The sequence below is a fragment of the Balaenoptera acutorostrata genome, chromosome 7, assembly GCF_949987535.1.
Source record: "Balaenoptera acutorostrata chromosome 7, mBalAcu1.1, whole genome shotgun sequence".
Classification (NCBI taxonomy): Eukaryota; Metazoa; Chordata; class Mammalia; order Artiodactyla; family Balaenopteridae; genus Balaenoptera; species Balaenoptera acutorostrata.
In genome coordinates this window covers 101,697,980-101,718,211 of record NC_080070.1, presented here as the reverse complement: position 1 = coordinate 101,718,211, position 20,232 = coordinate 101,697,980, and the positions used below count along the sequence as shown (strand labels likewise).

Below are 20,232 nucleotides of genomic sequence, written 5' to 3'. Positions count from 1 at the left end.
TCAGTGGTGCTAAATTCTTGCTAGTCATACTCCAAAGGCACAACTCAGCCTAGATTGCATTCATTCATTCGTTGACTTGCCCAACAATTACTGACCACCTGATATATGCTGTGAAGGACCATTGTTGGTCCTGGTCATAGAATAATGAACCAGTTACAGCCCCTGCTCTGGGTCTGGATGGAGAGTTGGGGGAGAGAGGGGCAGGGATGGAAACAGGAGGCATCAAGAACTGGGGAAGCATAGAGAATCTTGCCTAACCCTGACCTTGGGGGTGAGACAAGACTTTCTGGAGGGAAGGATAGGGACAAGGGGAATGGTTCAGGGAGAGGCAACAGCAAATTAGAAGCTTTCAAGGTGAGAGATGATGGGTGATGAGAAACAAAGAAAGCTTGGTATAGCTGGAGTATAAATTCTGGGAAAATGGTAGTAATTAATCAAGATGTGGAGGAGGGGTAATTGGGACCTCACTAAGGAATTTGGACTTTTCCTGAGAACAAATGGATACCGTTGAAGGTTTATAAGCAGGTTGGTGACATTCTGACTTGCTTAATTTCAATTTCAGGTTTCAGGCCCCTATCACACCTAATGTGCAGACTTTCCAAGATACCATCGGAGACTGCTTTGGCATTGCCATTGTTGGCTTTGCAGTGGCCTTCTCTGTGGCCAGCGTCTATTCCCTCAAATACGATTATCCCATTGATGGCAATCAGGTAAATATAAACCGACGCCGGGTCTAATTAGGCAACTTTATATACTATTCTGCATGCATAATATCAATGGTGCTGCGTCTAAAGAAGATTCTTCCTTGTTCTCCCATCAGGAGTTAATCGCCTTGGGAGTGGGTAACATATTCGGTGGATCGTTCAGAGGATTTGCAGCAAGTACAGCCCTCTCCAGATCAGGGGTCCAGGAGAGTACAGGAGGCAAAACCCAGGTATTGGAGGATGTTTGCTGTGAGGGTCATCCTTGCATGAGTCACTGGGGATGCGGAGCCCGGGGGGAAGTTGAGTCTGTGATGAGAATTGCTCTCATTTTCACAGATCGCTGGCCTTCTCTCTGCTGTCATCGTGCTGATTGTCATCCTAGCCATTGGATTTCTTCTGGAGCCTCTGCAAAAGGTAGCACTCCTCTCTCGGACTGCCATCTCTCTCCTTTGGGTGATGAATCAAGGACCCTGGTTCTTAAACTGAGGAAGCACAAACTAAACTAGGGAAAATGAGTATCTGCAAACTCTCAGGTACTCTTCTTAGCCAATACTCTGTGGGCCAAAACTATTTCTTTTTCTCCTGGCACTATCTTATGAATGTTAGGAATGCAAATATCCAACAACTCTACCCTTGCAACTCATACTCTGCCTTATCAACTCTCCTCTTCAACCGCTATGTTTGTAGCCCCAGATATAATTAATGTTTACACAGGAAGGCATCCTGGCACTGCAGCTTCGATATGGATTGACTAAAGTGAAGATTTTCTTAAAGGTTGAGGTCATCAGGGCCTCTACTGAATTCAGAGAATGGTGCTATCAGCCACACAACCTGCTCTTAGGAATACGCCCTGCAGCTCCCAGAGTTTGGTTTGACTCCAAGACCAAAGCTGTCAGATTGCTGGATGGGAGCAAACGGCTAGACTTTGACCTTGTACCTTCACCTCATGCTCCTCTGTCCATCTCTCCTGAACTGTAATTTTTGAGGGTGTACTTTAATGCTTTGTCCACAGTGGCAGCATCCAGGTTACAAAAATAACAGCGGGCCCTAGAAAATACAGGATCTGTAGGAAACCAGATGATGGTCAATACCTTGTTCTTTGTGGTGTTAATTTGACTTTGAGGCAGTACAGGGGGCACTGGCTCTAGTCCTGTAGATGTACTTCTAAGCGGCTCAGCTGCTTATTATCTGTGTGTTTTGGGCAGATTGCTTAACCTCTCTGAACCTCAAGTTGCCCATTTGTAAAATAGGGAGGGAAATAGTCCCCACCTCACAGAGTTGTTGCAAAAATTGAATGAAATAATGCACATGAAATATTTAGCCCAGGGTGTGGCACATGATAAACACTTAATAAATGATAGCCTTTTTTTGGTTAATTTTATTTATTTTTGTCTGTGTTGGGTCTTCGTTGCTGTGCAGGGGCTTTCTCTAGTTGTGGTGAGCAGGGGCTATTCTTCGTTGTGGTGTGTGGACTTCTCCTTGCATGGGCTTCTTCTTGTGGTGGCTTCTCTTGTTGTGGAGCACGGGATCTAGGCACGTGGGCTTCAGTAGTTGTGGCATATGGGCTCAGTAGTTGTGGCTCGCAGGCTCTAGAGCGCAGGCTCTGTAGTTGTGCCGCACAGGCCTAGTTGCTCCGCAGCATGTGGGATCTTCCCGGACCAGCAATCGTACCCGTGTTCCCCTAATTGGCAGGCGGATTCCTATCCACTGCGCTGCCAGGGAAGTCCCAATGCTAGCCTTTATTGTAAAGATTATTATTGTTGTTGTTATTCTTATTCTACAAACATCCTATTATACCTCTGACTACAAAGGACATAGAGATAGGACACAGCCCACCAAAGTCTGTTGGTTGTTATCTAGGCCTTTTTCCTTGTTGGTTGGTAGCTGGAACATGAGTTTTGTCCAAGGTTTCTGGAGTCCCAGTGCAGTTATCCCGAATGTGGCCAAGCAGAGCACAGTACTCTTTGCTAAAATTATGCGTTCTTCCTATGCTAACCTACTGATTTCCAGAGGAATGGCAATAAAATGGGTCAAAAAGTCACCACCAAAGAAATAATGTGTATAAGAATGTATATCTCAATAAAAATAAATGCACACACAGCTCCCCAACATAGAGAATTCTGCCCTGTGTGCTTCCTCCCATGTGTATCCCTGGGCTCTACCTCACCCACTTCAATTGGGAGAAACTAAAAAAACAATTGCCATTTAAAATCCTATCTCTTGGGCTTCCCTGGTGGCGCAGTGGTTGAGAATCTGCCTGCTAATGCAGGGGACACGGGTTCGAGCCCTGGTCTGGGAAGATCCCACATGCCACGGAGCAGCTGGGCCCGTGAGCCACAATTGCTGAGCCTGCGCGTCTGGAGCCTGTGCCCCGCGACGGGAGGGGCCGCGATAGAGAAAGGCCCGCGCACCGCGATGAAGGGCGGTCCCCGCACCGCGATGAAGAGTGGCCCCCGCTTGCCGCAACTGGAGAAAGCCCTCGCACGAACCGAAGACCCAACACAGCCAAAAATAAATAAATAAATAAATAAATAAATAAGAAAATCCTTTAAAAAAAAAAAAAATGACAGTAGACACATTGGCAGCATAGAAGCAGGTCAAAAATTTAAAAAAAAATAAATAAATAAAATAAAATAAAATAAAATAAAATCCTATCTCTTTCGTGAATAAACCACACCAACGACACTGTCCAGGATGCTAATCAAAGGCCCTACTTTGTAAAGGAACCATGTGACAATTCCTTCTTAGACCATTGTGTCTGTAATGTTTTTGTTTCATCTGAATAACTGGTCTGCTTCTTTTTATCATATAAGGACAAAATAACCCTTCATGATAGCTAAGAATGAACATTCCTTGAGCGCTTACTAAGCATCAGCAGAGTTCTAAGCATTTTGTTTACAATTAATCCTTTATATCAGTTACAGTATGGATACCTGGTTCCTGGTAAAATGATTCCCCTTTTCCTGTCTACGGCTTCTCAGGGCTCTGTAATCTTTATTTTTCTTTAAAGGGCTCTATTGTGTATGTATTTCACTGTAAATTGTTGCAATGTTTTTTTAATTTTTAAAAAAATTTAAATTGAAGTATAGTTAACTTATAACGTTGTATTAGTTCCAGGTGTACAGCAAAGTGATTCGGTTATACATATATATGTTGTTTACCCATTTTCAAGTTGTTTTTCCATGGAATACTGACCAGGTGGTAAATAATGCCTAATGAAAAGAAAAAATATGTCTCTTCTGCAGGTGGTACTTGACATGTTTTATAGTAAAGTCCCCCAAAGCAGCAGGCTTATTGCACAGAGTACTGTGAACCTTTCACACAGCTACCATGGCGGGGGGCAGGGCATCTACATAGCTACACTACAATATCAAAACCAATACATTCACATCAGTACAGTACTGTTAACCGGATTACAGACTTTATCCAGTTTCCCCCATTTTTTAACTGGCGTGCATTTGTGTGTAATTTCCTTTTTAAAGTCACTTAAGACAATATTTAGTCTTCTAAACAACAACCTCTATTCTCACAGTGAGTAAATGAGCTAGTCAGGCATTAAATTATAAACATAACTTGTGAAAATAAAAAATGTCTAGATCAGTTAAACTATATTTGAGATAGGAAAACACAAACTGTGTTTGGTTTTTCTTTGTACATTTCTTTTATGGTGTGAAAGTAGTCAGTATACAAACTCCATAGTCCATTCAGAATCGAACAGCTGAATTGGGGGCAGGGGTTGGGGGCCTGTTCCTACCATTGTGTTAAAACCCAAATAAGGAAGAGAGCGTGCCATTCAGCATTTTTCACCTTAATTATCATAATTCCTGCAAGACAAATTATCTCATTTTGGCATGCCACGAAACAGAAACTTGAGCTTAGCTGACCACCCAGACCCTTCTTTTGACTCTACCGTTCAGCGGTATCACCATCAGGCCTCTTAAAGGAGGCCATGTTACTGCCTCTTCCACTCATTAGTTCACCCACTCATTCGCTGAATAATTATGAAGCCCCTCCCACGTGCATTTACCACAGTAGGTTCTGGGGATCTAGCAGGGAACAAGACAGATAAGGTTCACACTGTCCCAGAGAGTCGGCCTCAAATCTTTGCGAACCTCTCTGTGATCTTCGGATTCCTCTTACTAAATGACATGATTACTGATCATCATCCAAGGTTTGAATTCTGATTCCAAGACCCCAAGCTCCCCAAGTTTTTTTTTTTTTTAAAGATTTTTTTGATGTGAACCATTTTTAAAGTCTTCATTGAATTCGTTACAATATTGCTTATGTTTTACGTTTCGGATTTTTGGTCCCGAGGCATGATCTTAATCTCCCCGACCAGGGATGGAACCCGCACCCCCTGCATTGGAAGGCAAAGTCTTAACCACTGGACCACCAGGGAAGTCCCCCCAAGTTTTTTTTTGAAACAAAGAGCAACCCCCTCTCCCTACCTACAGTAAATAGACATACACTAGACCACCTCTGCTTGGGAAGAATTTCTTTTGGTCATAGGTCTTCAGATCTGCCTTTCTCTGACCCAAGGTACAGGCAAGTAAATGCTATCAGATCATCTATGGCATGTCCCTGTCACTGTGGTGGGGACAGAATCATGGCTGGGGACAGCTCACAGTCCCGGGGCTGGTGTATCATGCATGGCATTGCACACCAGAAAAGGGTGTATCCTTTGATAGGCCTTGAGGCCCTTGAAAGGACTCACTTATTTACAACCTTCACCTTTGCTTCTATATGGTTACTGGATTATCTCAAAGTACATCTGCTCTTTATGTTTTTCACAGTCTGTCCTGGCAGCTTTAGCGCTTGGAAACTTGAAAGGAATGCTGATGCAGTTCACAGAAATACGAAGATTGTGGCGAAAGGATAAGTATGACTGTGTAAGTAGAGGCGATGGTATTTGAAAGAGAGGAATCAGAATGACATTTTAATGCCGATGTAAAATGCATATTTATATTGTAAACAAAGTGAAATTTTGTTTCTATCTATCTGTTCAAATAACCTGAGTTTGTTTTATTTGCTATCTTGAAACTACATACTCTAATGATTATTCTCTGGGATTTTAATGTAAAAGGATGAGCTACTTACAAGCAGGAAATGGTCCATGAAACACAAGGAGAGAACTTCTTAGATCTGTTCTAAAAATTCTTGCAGTCACCTCTAACACCACAGAAACTCTCTGAATCGTAGGGTATGCATTGCTTCTGTTCTTCATTACATCATATGTTAGTTTCCAGAGAATCTGTGAAGAAAAATTCTGAACATTCCTTTTGGAAACACTCTATAAAGGCTCCCCTCGCTCTCAACATGCCTTGCTATGAGAAGCCCATGTCCCTAATTATATCAGGGTCAAAGTCTGTGGTGTAAAAAGGCTTGTTAACATAGCCTATGGTACTTAACAAGCATAAAGTAATAAACCACACTTGGTTTAGTTTCACTGCTGATAGATCAGTGTTAGGGATTTTAACACTTTTTTGGCATGCTAGGAGTCTGGTAGAGACAGTAGCCTTTACTTAAATCAGCAGGCCAAAAGTAAGAGATTAGTCCAGGCTCTACCAATTAATTTGCTGATTTTGACAAAGAGCAGCTGGTTCTGGAATTTTCGCTGTGACAGATTCGATCATTTCCTTAACTGGCTCAGGGATGGGATTAGAAATGGATACACTCTCTTGGGATTTTTGAAAAGATTTGCTTGTGTTCCTGCAGCTCAGAACCCGAGCCAGCAGAAATGACCTCAAGGCAGGTCCCTTCTGCTGTGCACTCCCAACTTCTGCTTTGGGCCCTAGAAGTTCATGCTTTCTTATAGCTCTGGACCTAGGACACTGTACTTAAAGGAGAGTAAACTGTAGCGTATGTGTTGCCTTCTTTCGACAGCTAATTTGGGTCATGACCTTCATCTTTGCCGTTGTCCTGGGCCTCGGTTTAGGCCTGGCTGCTAGTGTGGCGTTTCAGCTCCTGACTATCGTCTTCAGGACCCAGTTGTAAGTGCTCATTGTGCTCTGCATCTTTGCAGGCTTTGACCTGCCCAGGTCGGAGGAGAAAAGAACCTGTCACTTGTTAAGGGAAAAGCAGTTTAGCTGATAGGTATGCAAATCTATCAAGATTGGCTAAGTCTGGGATTTCCCTGGTGGTCCAGTGGTTAAGACTCCACGTTTCCACTGCAGGGGGCGAGGGTTTATCCCTGGTGGGGACTAAGATTCCACATGCTGTGCGGTGTAGCCAAAAAAAAAAAAAAAAAAAAGAAGAAGAGAAGATGGGCCAATCTGTTCTGCCTCACCCCAAGGCCTGAAGGTGCAAGAATGGCCCAGCCTTAGAGCATCAGCCAGATCCCGCCAGTTTCTGGTCTGCTCCCTGCTTTGACACCAATTCAAAGAAGTCATAAATCTCTGAGTCTGTTTGCCCAGCTGTAAACTGGTGGTAATTCTATTCTGAGCAGGTTTACTGTCTTTGTCTCAGACTTGTTAAACGTGGGCAAGTGTTTCGGAGAAGATTCTGAGATTCTCCATGTCTGGGGGAGTGTTGTTGTTCCTCTGGATGGGTTGTTAGATTGGACTCCCACCTGAAAATCAAGGAGCTGGATTAGAGAACTTCTCAAAGGCCCCTCTCATCCCAAAATGCCACAAAAGCTACTTAGAATTCTTGATTTTTAACAGAATTCCAAACAGAATTCCAGTCCAAACATCTTTGGATTCTTAAATCTCTGCCATGTAACGTCACCACCGTGTGGTCACTCAGCCTATGTTGGATTACATGGCATGACAGAGAGATAAGGCTTGTTGGGATCTAAGGTGTTCTGGAACAGAAGGTGTTATCATAGTTAAGGTTGATCCTGGACTGATGGAACACATTTACATTGAAATGTTCCTGCACTTTTTTATTCACTTATATTTTCATTCATTTCTTGGGGACCCATCAAACACAGAGACAAACTGAGTGGTCATAGGCAAATCATAATACTTCTCCATGTCCTTATCTATACAACAAGGTGACTGTATCTGCCTTATTTCACCCACTAACTGATATTCAGAATCAAAATGGCAAAGCATATGGAAGTGCTTTGTAAACTGGATGTGGTAAATGGGAGGAGAGGCACAATTCCAGGAGCTGTGGGAGGGTCAGTCAAAGAAGGTGTTTGCCCTCCAGGGCATGATGGCGTGAGGATTCCCCAACCTTTAAAATTTGGAAAAGTGAGGCTGCTTTGGGATGCTGGGAAAACATCGACGTTAGCCTCATAGGCCTAACATATATGCATGAATGATTCACTTGGTGTTGGTTTTTCCCTACAGTCCCAAATGCAGCACGCTGGCTAATGTTGGAAGGAGCAACATCTATAAGAATAGAAAAGATTACTCTGAAGTAAGGAAAATTCATTTTTTTCTTTGATTTGCTAAATGATATTAATATAAATCTAATGGGCACCATCTAATATGACTTCTCTGCCTTACAGATGTATGAACCAGACGGCGTGAAGATTTTCAGATGTCCATCTCCTATTTACTTTGCAAACATTAGTTTCTTTAAGCAGAAACTTATCGATGCTGTAAGGTTTGGGGTTATTAATTTTTTTTTAATTCCACTGAATATCTAGGAAAGAAATGCTTGTTCTGTAACAGGAGTGTCATTCATTTCACATATGTTGAAGCTGGGTTGTGTTTGTGTTTTTGTATCCTATGTCCCAGGGCAGGTGGAACTACATTATAAGGGGTCCATTAATATGTTGGGAAATTAGACTCTTTGTATAAGGTCCAATATAGAGACCCTTTTTATTAAATTCTGCTATAAAGTAAAAAGATTTACCACAAGATTTTGGGCCACTGGTTTTTAATAGATGGTCTCCTACAGATTTTCTTTGGGAATCAACTTCAGAAACAACACAAATCCTTAATATTTGACTGCATCATTGAAGAGATTCAGGATAGCAAATGAATACTTATAAGTGAAATGAATAAATATAATATAAATGAATATTTAACACTAAATAACAACTAGTGTCCCTGGTGGACTGGAGAGAAGCTGACAAAGAAGCAGACTTTAAGGTTAAGAAACAAAAGCTCAGCACTCTTTCACATGGCTTCTGGTCCACTCTGTACCTTGCATAGAGCTTGTGCCTTAAACCCTAACGATTTTTACTCATTTGTTATGCATCAAATATCTTTCTACCCAACAATTTTTTTTTTTTTACAAAAATGGGATCATACTGTGTATCTGGCTTTAGATACTATCCTTTTCACTCATCTTTCCATCTCACTACATTTTTTTGTCAATGATTTTTTTTTTACATAATTTGATACTCCTTACTTATTACTCTGGAGCTAAATATTACCACAATAAGAACACATTTGTTTTGAAAAGGGGAAAAATGAACGTTACCCTCAGATCTAATACTAAAAGTATAAAATAAGATATATAATAGTAGATATTATAAAATATAATCATATAAATTTTAATAGGATAAAAAGTATCTAGAAGCAGGATACTAATTAGATGCCACTCATATTCAACAAATAGAAAAAATAAAATAAAATAAAATTCCCTAAGGGTTGTGTGGGCCAAAACCAAAAACAAAAACTTGAAATAGAATTTAGACCCATTAATGGATACTTTAGGGATAAAACCTGGATGGTACAGAGGTTTTTGAATGTTAACTGCATACAGGCTGAGCACACCATAGGTCTGATACAATGCTCTCAATGATGATGTTTGGACCACTTTTAAATTTTACTTCGAATATCTGCTTTATGTGCCCCAATCCCTCAACCCATCCCACTTAATTATGCTATATAAGTAGAATTATGCTATTAACTAGAATTATGCTATATAAGTAGCAGAATATTCAGCATTCTTGTAACACAGCAATGGGCTTTTCAGGTTGGCTTTAGTCCACTTCGAATTCTTCACAAGCGCAACAAAGCTTTGAAGAAAATCCGAAAACTGCAGAAGAAAGGCCTGTTGCAAGTGACACAGGTAAGCTTCTTGCCCACATTTCTGCGTATTATAGCTAAAAGCTTAGTAAAATGTAGTTCAAGAGGTTGGTACCATTCCTTTAAATGAAATGCCGGGTAAAAAAGGTACTTTGTGTGTCAATTAGTGTCATGTTTTTAAGGGTCTCCTTAAAATTGTATTCTCCTAAGAAATTTTTATTCTCCAAATAAAACAGTTTACAATCCCATCACTTGACCCAACTTTGAATCTATGCTTCAGAAATTCACTACTTATCCTTGACATACAGTGTTTTGTTTTGTTTTGTTTAACATCTTTATTGGAGTATATTTGCTTTACAATGGTGTGTAAGTTGTTGCTTTATAACAAAGTGAATCAGCTATACGTATACATATATCCCCATATCCTCTTCCCTCTTGCGTCTCCCTCCCACCCTCCCTATCCCTCCCCACCCCGCCTAGGTGGACACAAAGCAGCAAGCTGATCTCCCTGTGCTATAGGGCTGCTTCCCACTAGCTATCTATTTTACACTTGGTAGTGTATATATGTCCATGCCACTCTCTCACTTATTCCCAGCTTACCCTTCCCCCTCCCCGTGTCCTCAAGTCCATTCTCTACGTCTGCATCTTTATTCCTGTCCTGCCCCTAGGTTCTTTAGAACTTTTTTTTTTTTTAGATTCCATATATATGTGTTAGCATATGGTATTTGTTTTTCTCTTTCTGACTTACTTCACTTTGTATGACAGTCTCTAGGTCCATCCACCTCACTACATATAACTCAATTTTGTTTCTTTTTATGGCTGAATAATATTCCATTGTATATATGTGTCACATCTTCTTTATCCATTCATCTGTCAATGGACACTTAGGTTGCTTCCATGTCCTGGCTATTGTAAATAGAGCTGCACTGAACATTGCGGTACATGACTCTTTTTGAATTATGGTTTTCTCAGGGTATATGCCCAGTAGTGGGATTGCTGGGTCGTATGGTAGGTCAATTTTTAGTTTTTTAAGGAACCTCCATACTGTTCTCCATAGTGGCTGTATCAATTTACATTCTCACCAACAGTGCAAGAGGGTTCCCTTTTCTCCACACCCTCTCCACCATTTATTGTTTGTAGATTTTTTGATGATGGCCATTCTGACCAGTGTGAGGTGATATCTCATTGTAGTTTTGATTTGCATTTCTCTAATGATTAGTGATGTTGAGCATCCTTTCATGTGTTTGTTGGCAATCTGTATATCTTCTTTGGAGAAATGTCTATTTAGGTCTTCTGCCCATTTTTGGATTGGGTTGTTTGTTTTTTTGATATTGAGCTGCATGAGCTGCTTGTATATTTTGGAGATTAATCCTTTGTCAGTTGCTTCATTTGCAAATATTTTCTCCCATTCTGAGGGTTGTCTTTTCTTCTTGTTTATGGTTTCCTTTGCTGTGTAAAAGCTTTTAAGTTTCATTAGGTCCCATTTGTTTATTTTTGTTTTTATTTCCATTTCTCTAGGAGGTGGGTCAAAAGGATCTTGCTGTGATTTATGTCACAGGGTGTTCTGCCTATGTTTTCCTCTAAGAGTTTTATAGTGTCTGGCCTTACATTTAAGTCTTTAATCCATTTTGAGTTTGTTTTTGTGTATGGTGTTAGGGAGTGTTCTAATTTCATTCCTTTACACGTAGCTGTCCAGTTTTCCCAGCACCATTTATTGAAGAGGCTGTCTTTTCTCCATTGTATGTTCTTGCCTCCTTTATCAAAGATAAGGTGACTATATGTGCATGGGTTTATCTCTGGGCTTTCTATCTTGTTCCATTGATCTATATTTCTGTTTTTGTGCCAGTACGATACTGTCTTCTTTTTTTTTTTTTTTTTTTTTTAATTTTTGGCTGCGTTGGGTCTTTGTTGCTGCGCGCGGGCTTTTCTCCGGTTGTGGCGAGCAGGGGCTACTCTTCATTGCGGTGTGTGGGCTTCTCATTGTGGTGGCTTCTCTTGTTGCAGAGCACAGGCTCGAGGCACGCAGGCTTCAGTAGTTGCAGCACGTGGGCTTAGTTGCTCTGTGGCATGTGGGATCTTCCCGGACCAGGGCTCGAACCATGTACCCTGCATTGGTAGGCAGATTCTTAACCACTGCGCTACCAGGGAAGCCCAGTACTATACTGTCTTGATTACTGTAGCTTTGTAGTATAGTCTGAAGTCAGGGAGCCTGATTCCTCCAGCTCCAGCTCTTTCTCATGATTGCTTTGGCTATTTGGGGTCTTTTGTGTTTCCATACAGATTGTGAAATTTTTTGTTCTAGTTCTGTGAAAAATGCCATTGGTAGTTTGATAGGGATTGCATTGAATCTGTAGATTGCTTTGGGTAGTATAGTTATTTTCACAGTGTTGATTCTTCCAATCCAAGAACATGGTATATCTCTGCATCTGTTTGTGTTATCTTTAATTTCTTTCATCAGTATCTTATAGTTTTCTGCATACAGGTCTTTTGTCTCCTTAGGTAGGTTTATTCCTAGGTATTTTATTCTTTTTGTTGCAGTGGTAAATGGGAGTGTTTCCTTAATTTCTCTTTCAGATTTTTCATCATTAGTGTATAGGAATGCAAGAGATTTCTGGGCATTAATTTTGTATCCTGCTACTTCATCAAATTCATTGATTAGCTCTAGTAGTTTTCTGGTAGCATCTTTAGGATTCTCTATGTATAGTATCATGTAACCTGCAAACAGTGACAGTTTTACTTCTTTTCCAATTTGGATTCCTTTTATTTCTTTTTCTTCTCTGATTGCTGTGGCTAAAACTTCCAAAACTATGTTGAATAAGCATGGTGAGAGTGGGCAACCTTGTCTTGTTCCTGATCTTAGTGGAAATGGTTTCAGTTTTTCACCATTGAGAACGATGTTGGCTGTGGGTTTGTCATATATGGCCTTTATTATGTTGAGGTAAGTTCCCTCTATGCCTACTTTCTGGAGGGTTTTTATTATAAATCGGTGTTGAATTTTGTCGAAAGCTTTTTCTGCATCTATTGAGATGATCATATGGTTTTTCTCCTTCAATTTGTTAATATGGTGTATCACATTGATTGATTTGCATATATTGAAGAATCCTTGCATTCCTGGGATAAACCCCACTTGATCACGGTGTATGATCTTTTTAATGTGCTGTCGGATTCTGTTTGCTAGTATTTTGTTGAGTATTTTTGCATCTATGTTCATCAGCGATATTGGCCTGTAGTTTTCTTTTTTTGTGACATCTTTGCCTACAGTGTTTTTCTTGGTCACAGTTCTTATGCATATTAGTATCCTCTCTTGCAGAAAGGATATATATGTACTGTTGATGGCTTTAAAGATTCTGACGAAGAGCTGGACAATGATAATATAGAAGAACTGGATCAGCCCATCAATACCACAGACCTGCCCTTCCAGATAGACTGGAACGCTGATCTTCCTGTCAACATCGTGGTCCCTAAAATCAACCTCCACAGCCTCATTCTTGACTTTTCAGCAGTGTCATTTCTTGACATTTCTTCAATGAGGGGTCTCAAAACGGTAATTTCTTTTTTCTGAATGGAAACAGCTAATCAGTCACTAAAGGTAAAAAAGGTGTATTTGTGGAAGGATGCTCCTTTAGATAACACATGCTTAAGTAGAAGTAAATTTTAATCTTAGAATATTTCATGGAGGGAGTGTTCAGAGACCTCTTTAAAAGTGCATTTCCCATGAGACTGCGTATAATTTCTAATGTATGCTTATAGACAACACTGCTCATAATCCTATTAAATTCCAATTCTGCAGTGCCTTCAAATCTTTGCAGGTGTTGTATCTAAATTGTCCTGAAATAGAGAAGGTCTTGGGAAAAAGTGGAATAGTGGGCCTTTTGTTTTTATCCTCATCTGTCATAAGCCAGTGAGATTTCACTTGACTATATAACAATGTGTGGGTTTTTTAAAGTAGATATGCAAAAGAATAAATGTCACATGTGATTTTAAAACAGAACTTGTAACAATCAGGTTGAAGGCTGTTTGCACAGTTTCGTCAGCATTTCTAAAATAATGAGTTTCTAACAGAAATGCAGAAACAGATATCAAGAGAATTTAAGAATTCCAAGTCCCCCTCTTTTGCTTGTTTTGTTTTTTTTTAAATAGATATCTGCCTACATAAAAACTGACCTAAGATCTATTAAGTATAGGTGAACTGGATATAAAATTCAAAAATAGGATCAATTTTATTTCCTTCAAACTTATCTTTAAAAGAAAATCTAAACATCACATAACTTTTGAGACTGCTTGCCTTTTCTTTTTCTTTGCTTCTGTCTGTTTATTTTAGCTTTGGAGAAAATACACATAAAGTTTATGTTTTGATCTTGGCAGTATAGCACAAGGGACGGGGACTCTGCCTTAGGTTTCCTTGGTTTCCTTAAGGTCCTAATTCTTACTTCAGCCCAGTAGAGGCTCTAAAAGTGTTTACTGATGATAATAGTGATATTAATGATCGCTAAATTGATCAACAGTACAAGCTACTTTTCTTAACCTTATATGACCTTTCTCATATCACTACTGGCCTTTGTTCTTAGCCTAGAGACCAGGAAAACGGATAAAGATTCATTGGTGCTAGATACCTCCAGGCACTGTGGACAGGAATAATGAACAATGTGTATGGGTCATGGGGTTTTTTAACTTTTATATAGATAGAAAGCTCTAAGTCAAGATCATCCCATAGAAGAAACTTTTAAAATTAAATCAGAGTTCATCTTGTGAGTCAAGGCAGAACATTTTCCCATCATCCTTCCTTAGAGTTCTTTCCTTCGGATTTCTTTCTTTCTGTCATAGAGCCTTGTTATTAACTTTAGTATCTCTATACTATTGTCTCTTTTCAAAATGTAAAAGGCTCTGAAAGCAACATATCACCCTAAGACACAATTATGATAGTTTTCTTTATGATTCTGACAAGTGAAACTGTTCCCTAAGGAAGATCTACTTTCTTTTTAACAGATCTTGCAAGAATTTATCAGGATTCAGGTAGATGTGTATATTGTTGGAACTGATGGTAAGTTGTTTTGTTTTTATATTCTGACAATTTCTTCACTGCTAACTCTCAATCTAGACAGCTTCTCCAAAGAACAGGCACTTTTTATGATCACCAAGAAGGAAATCTAATTTGTAGATTTCCAATAGAAATCTCTAGGGAAACAGCATCTTTATATTTGAGTTGTGTCAATATGTAATTAACTTTACAGTTTGAATCCTAGTTTAACAGGCAGCAAAGGAGTGAATATGTAACCACTGTTTACCCTAAACTTCCTAGAAAAGTAGGCTTGTTTTCTCTTTTCCTCACCTCCCTTGATTCATCGGCCCATAATTACCTGGTTTCTGCTTCGCCTCACTGATGAGGTTGCCCTTGCCAAGGTCATCAATGATGTCCAGGTTGTCAAGATCAACCACCCCCATCCCAGCCTCATTCTCTTGGAGCTTACTTTAGCATTGACCCTTTCTTTAGCCTCTGTCTCCCTGACTTCTGCAAGACCATTCTTCTGAGTCCTCTCCCACCACTCTCAGAGCTCCACAGTGTCTGACATTGGTTCCTCTCCACGCCGCAGTCTTGCCCAAGGTTCAAACCTAAACCCTATAGTTCTAATTCTATCAACTCTTTCTAAGTCAATCTCTTAGCATGCTTATGACTGCAAGTATGTCTACAGGTTAATGAATCTGCTAACTACACCTTCAGCCCAGACCTTTCTTCTGAGCTGCAGACCCACATATTCAACCATCTGGATGTCCTCCAAGTACCTAAGATACATGTATTCAAAACTAAATATATTGCCTTCCCTCCCCAAACTACTCCTTCTCCTTTTCTATCTTGATCACTGCATCACCACATACCCACCCAGTTGCCCAAAGTAGAAATCTTGGAGCCGTCTTTAGTTTCTCCTCCCCATCCCTCTATATTCAGTGAGTCACCATAAATATTCCCTACTGAATCAGTCTCTTCCTCTCCATTTCTACAGCCTTAATCCAGATCCTTATCATTTCTCATCTAAGTCCTCTGCAAGAACTAATCAGTGTCTTTGTCCATGCCTAGAATATTCTCCCATCCCATTTTCTGACTCATCCCATTAATCTTTCTCATGAAACTTATAGTCTAGTGGGAAAGCCTGATAATAAACAAAACGATATTTCAGGTAATGATAAGCACTGTGAAGAAAAGAGCAGGGTTAAGAGACATAGAGCCACAGGGGTAGTGCTATATTAGACAGGTGATCAAGGATGTCCAGTAATGCGACATTTGAGCAGCGACTGGAATGAAGTGAGGGAGTCAAACTTGACAGTATCTTGGGGGAAAGCATTTTAGGGAGGGGGAGGACAAGTGAAATTGAGGGAGGCGTGAAATTGGCATCTTTAATTTTTTGCCCTCTACTGGCTCCTATCCATAAAATCTACAGATATACTCTAGTTTCAAGGCTTCCTTATAATTAAAAATATTCTCTTAATCTCAGTAACCCTTTAACCTCTTAAAACAATTTTATTCTTTCTCCATCATCCCAAGTTTTTTAAGATTGTCCTTTCCTGCTTCCTCTGCTGCCTGGCATCCCTCTTGGTCCTTAACTAAGATCATCACCTTCCCTCTCACTGCACACCACCACCCACCTGCATCCTGGATTCTGGCAACCACAATGCCCTCCTCTCTCCCTCTCCCTCAGACACTGCTAGGTCTTGTCGATGTTGAAAGTTTGCCTCCGAACAGACTTTCCCACCTCCACCCTTTCATACCTTCTCTTCATCCTTCTTTCTCCAGGTCCTAGGCATTCTTTTAAACAGTATCTGCTTCATCAAGTTTTCCCAGAATCCTGCCAAGAGGAAACAACCTTTACCCTTCTTTCTCTGAATTTCCATAGCACATGATCTGTGCCTCTCTTATTCATTCTTCAAAAATGTGAGGACCTACCTTGTGCTAGGCATTATTTAAGACCCCAAAAAAACATTAAAGAAAAAAATCAGATTGCTTCCTGCCTTTATGATTCTACAACAATCTCCCTTTCATTAAGATAGTATATAAGTTCTCTACCTTCACTCCAGGACAAGATTCATGTCTAACTTAGCTTTTGATCCTTCATATTACCCAGCCAGAGCTTTGCATATAGTAGACATGATGTAATATTTGCTTATCTGTGCAAACAATGCTGGTTAGTGCCTACAAGAACAGAATTCCTCAAAGATGACTGGAGAGGTAATGTACGGTGCCAAGGAAGATGTTTTCTGATAGCACCCAGCAGCTTTGGGAAAAGGGATTAAAGTAAGTAACTAGTAAATCCAGAACCATGGCACTGGTCCATGAGTATATGTTCTATTTTGGCAGAATCTCAGCTTTTAGTAATAAGCTACATTTGATGTTCCAGTCATTAACGAGGGAGATTAACTCACAAGGCTCCTGCCTAAAAGTTTTTCTCATTTGAACCTTTTCCTTCCTTCTTTTTACATGAACACATTATATGTGTAATTTTCTTAGAAAGGTGTCCTTTAGTTCCAGAAGACATTGTACTAATGGTACACTGGTATCGTACCATTGCAACCCCTAAACACTTAACCAAACATCAGTGAAATGCACATTTGCAAATGGAAGTTCAAATCCCCGACCTCAAGGAGAAACCCATAGCCAAACAATTACTTCTTCCTGTTATTCTTTCTTTCCTCTCTTCAGATGACTTCATTGAGAAGCTTGCACGGTGTGAATTTTTTGATGATGAAGTCAAGGACTCAATATTCTTCTTAACAATCCATGATGCTGTTTTGCATATTTTGATGAAGAAAGATTACAGTACTTCGAAGTTTAATCCCAGTCAGGTACCAGCTTTTTGGCGACTTTCACATTTGTATAACCAACCATCTGTGCTTCTTAAATTTCCCTTTATTTTTCAACATTAAAAAAATATATTCCTAATCCATAATTCCATCCTGGTTTTCCAGGAAAAAGAAGCAAAACTTGATTTCACCATAAACACAAATGGAGGATTACGTAATCGGGAATGTCAGGTAAGATTCCTCAGCAGGTTTACCTGTATCTAGACATTAGGACAAAAAACTTTTTAAAATAGTGAGGCCTCTTCCAGCACACTGCAGGAAGTCCAGCACCTGTTTGAGCCTCTGTGCCTCATCCCTACAAAACTGAAGCGATAACAAAAAAAAAGAAAAGAAAGAAAACTGAAGCATCGTCAATCTCATAGGGACTTTGGGGGGAAATAAGCTCAGACCAGTACAAAAAAAGGATGGAAAATAGTGATACTCGATCTCTCAGCACAATACTGAGCATAGAGAGAGAGAACGTTTTATGTTTTCAAAGTACTTACAACAAAGATCTTATTCTGGTCTTGTCAATCCATGAGGCAGGGAAGGAATCACTGTTTCCATCTACAGATGAATTCATGACGGAGCTGAGAAGCTAATGTACACCTCCTGACCCCCAGATGCATGGGAAGCCCCTAGACAGTGCCTAGCCCAGCACTGAAAGTTAGGTTCCTTTACTTGCTTACTTGAAAGAGTTGCCAAATCATCATTTAACTGGATAGTGCCATTTCATTCTAGAATATTCATTTCTAGAATATTCACTACTATAAGGGACTGTCTCTAGTTTGGGAAAAGCAGAACTACAAATCAAAATGGGTGTCTGCTGTAAGGCAAGTATATGGTAGGTGCATTACATTCATGATCTCAATCTTTACAACAATATGCAAAGAAGATATCTTCATTTCACAAATGAGGAAATTAGAAGGGCTCAGAGAGCTTAACTAATTTGCTTAAGGTCACACACCAAAGTGACAACAACAGGATTTGAAGCAAGATCTGTCTGATGTCAAGATCTATGTTCTGCACATTATGTTATACTGGCTGTATCCTTTGGTGAAAAACTAATGGATGTGAGGGTCCTGGGAAAGAATCTAATGATTGTCTTCAAGTACGGGAAGTGGCTGGTGGTATTTCTCTTATTTGAAGAAAGGTCTAAGAAGAATAGCAAAAAGGAATTTAAATTAGAAATGAAGCAATGTATAGCATAAGATAAGCCTGGATGATTATTAAGAGTTTTATCAAACAGAAAAAGGTTAGATGAAAAAGCCATTCCAGAAAATTAGACCTGGTGGGGGAGAGGAGAGCCATGATTCTGTTTCCCAGGGCTGTTTTCCAGAAAACCCCACATCTAGCACCTTGCCTGAGGCCCCCATAAACAGAGCCTTACCAGAAACCCTCTGCCCAGTTGTTGGATTCAGAATTGTCACCAAGTTTTAAAGGATCAAGTATAGGAACAGAATTTAAATCTGATGTCCAATCAAAGCTTTAGAACCAACTGTCAAACAGAATGTAGTAAATACCATCCTGTACCTGTTTCCCTATATTTAAAAAAAAGAAACATTTAACACGAGCTCTTTGCATTACTTAGAGGAAGATAAATCAGCAGTCGTGGTTAGGCCACCAGTGGTGATTCATGTAAAAGCTGAGTGTCCCTGACCAGCACACATAGCCCCTTGGAGTTTGTATGGTCCCTGTAACAAATGTGAAGAAATATATTACTACAACACATTATATTGTTATTTCGGTTAAGTTAAATTAGGCCTTTGAAAGTACACCTCTATTACAACATGGCATCACATGGTTCTATGTTAACCAAGTAGTCGTGAAAGGTATTTGATCATTAAAACTGAAGACAAAAAACTTGTTGGTGACTCTGGTAAGTTCTAGCTCCCAATTTTAATCAGATTGACCACATTTACTCTTTTTAAATACAAGATATGATTATTAAGAGGGATAGAACTTAACAAGTCTTTTAAAGCAAGAACTTTCTGTCTTCTTCCAGGTACCCATTGAAACAAAATTCTAATCAAAATATAATTCAGAGGGATCCTCATCTGACTGTCACATAAAGAACAACTTTATACCCAGAAAGTTATTGATAAGTTCATACATTGTATGAAGAATATTTTTGTTTGAAAGAAATTATGTTTCAAACTTTGGAACGAGATTGTTCTAGCATGGTATATTTTTCACATATCTAGTAGGCAATTATGTAAATACTCTTAATTTTATACCTTGTAGATTTATCAAAGGAAAATTATTTTGTTTGTACGTATTTTTATAGCACTGACAGATTTCCATCCAAGTTACTACCTTTGCGCATATTTTGCAGTGCATTTGCACCACTGCTTTGAATCTTGTAATTTGTATAGTTCATACTAATATATATCCATTTAAAAAAATCAATTGTATAGTGGGTATGTCTTGCTTTGTTAAATTTCTTGTTAGCTTTCTGAAACATGCTTGCTGTGGGTCCTCTTTATAGTGATCTGACTGGAAACCTGCTACATGAGAATCTTCTAAACCCTCTGCAATGAGACTTCTTTGCCCAGATTTTATGATTACTATAGCTTTTTAAAGCACTCAACCTCCTATCCAGATTTAGATACAATCCTTCTAATGCCCTATCTGTAACTATAACTAGTTTTTGACTCTTTCTTCACTGCTGGTCATTATTTGTAACTCACAGGGTAACAGCTCTAGAGCTCAATTCAACTGGAGAATGAGATTCAGCATGTTTCTCTTTTTTGCTGGAACTGTTCTTG

The 20,232-nt window shown here is 39.6% G+C and overlaps 1 protein-coding gene across 1 annotated transcript in view; it reads left to right on the top strand.

Moving 5' to 3' along the window:
- Positions 1-19,493, top strand: part of SLC26A3 (solute carrier family 26 member 3) — a 29,423-nt gene extending 9,930 nt beyond the window's left edge. Inside the window, exons 8-20 of the mRNA XM_007180898.2 lie at positions 563-710; positions 821-934; positions 1,041-1,118; positions 5,498-5,593; positions 6,588-6,694; positions 8,000-8,069; positions 8,161-8,253; positions 9,582-9,677; positions 12,945-13,178; positions 14,621-14,675; positions 17,325-17,467; positions 17,591-17,656; positions 19,470-19,493. Of these exons, the coding sequence (XP_007180960.2) occupies positions 563-710; positions 821-934; positions 1,041-1,118; positions 5,498-5,593; positions 6,588-6,694; positions 8,000-8,069; positions 8,161-8,253; positions 9,582-9,677; positions 12,945-13,178; positions 14,621-14,675; positions 17,325-17,467; positions 17,591-17,656; positions 19,470-19,493 (1,324 nt within the window). The remainder of the gene's footprint in view (positions 1-562; positions 711-820; positions 935-1,040; positions 1,119-5,497; positions 5,594-6,587; positions 6,695-7,999; positions 8,070-8,160; positions 8,254-9,581; positions 9,678-12,944; positions 13,179-14,620; positions 14,676-17,324; positions 17,468-17,590; positions 17,657-19,469) is intronic.
- The last annotated feature ends 739 nt before the right edge of the window (positions 19,494-20,232 follow it).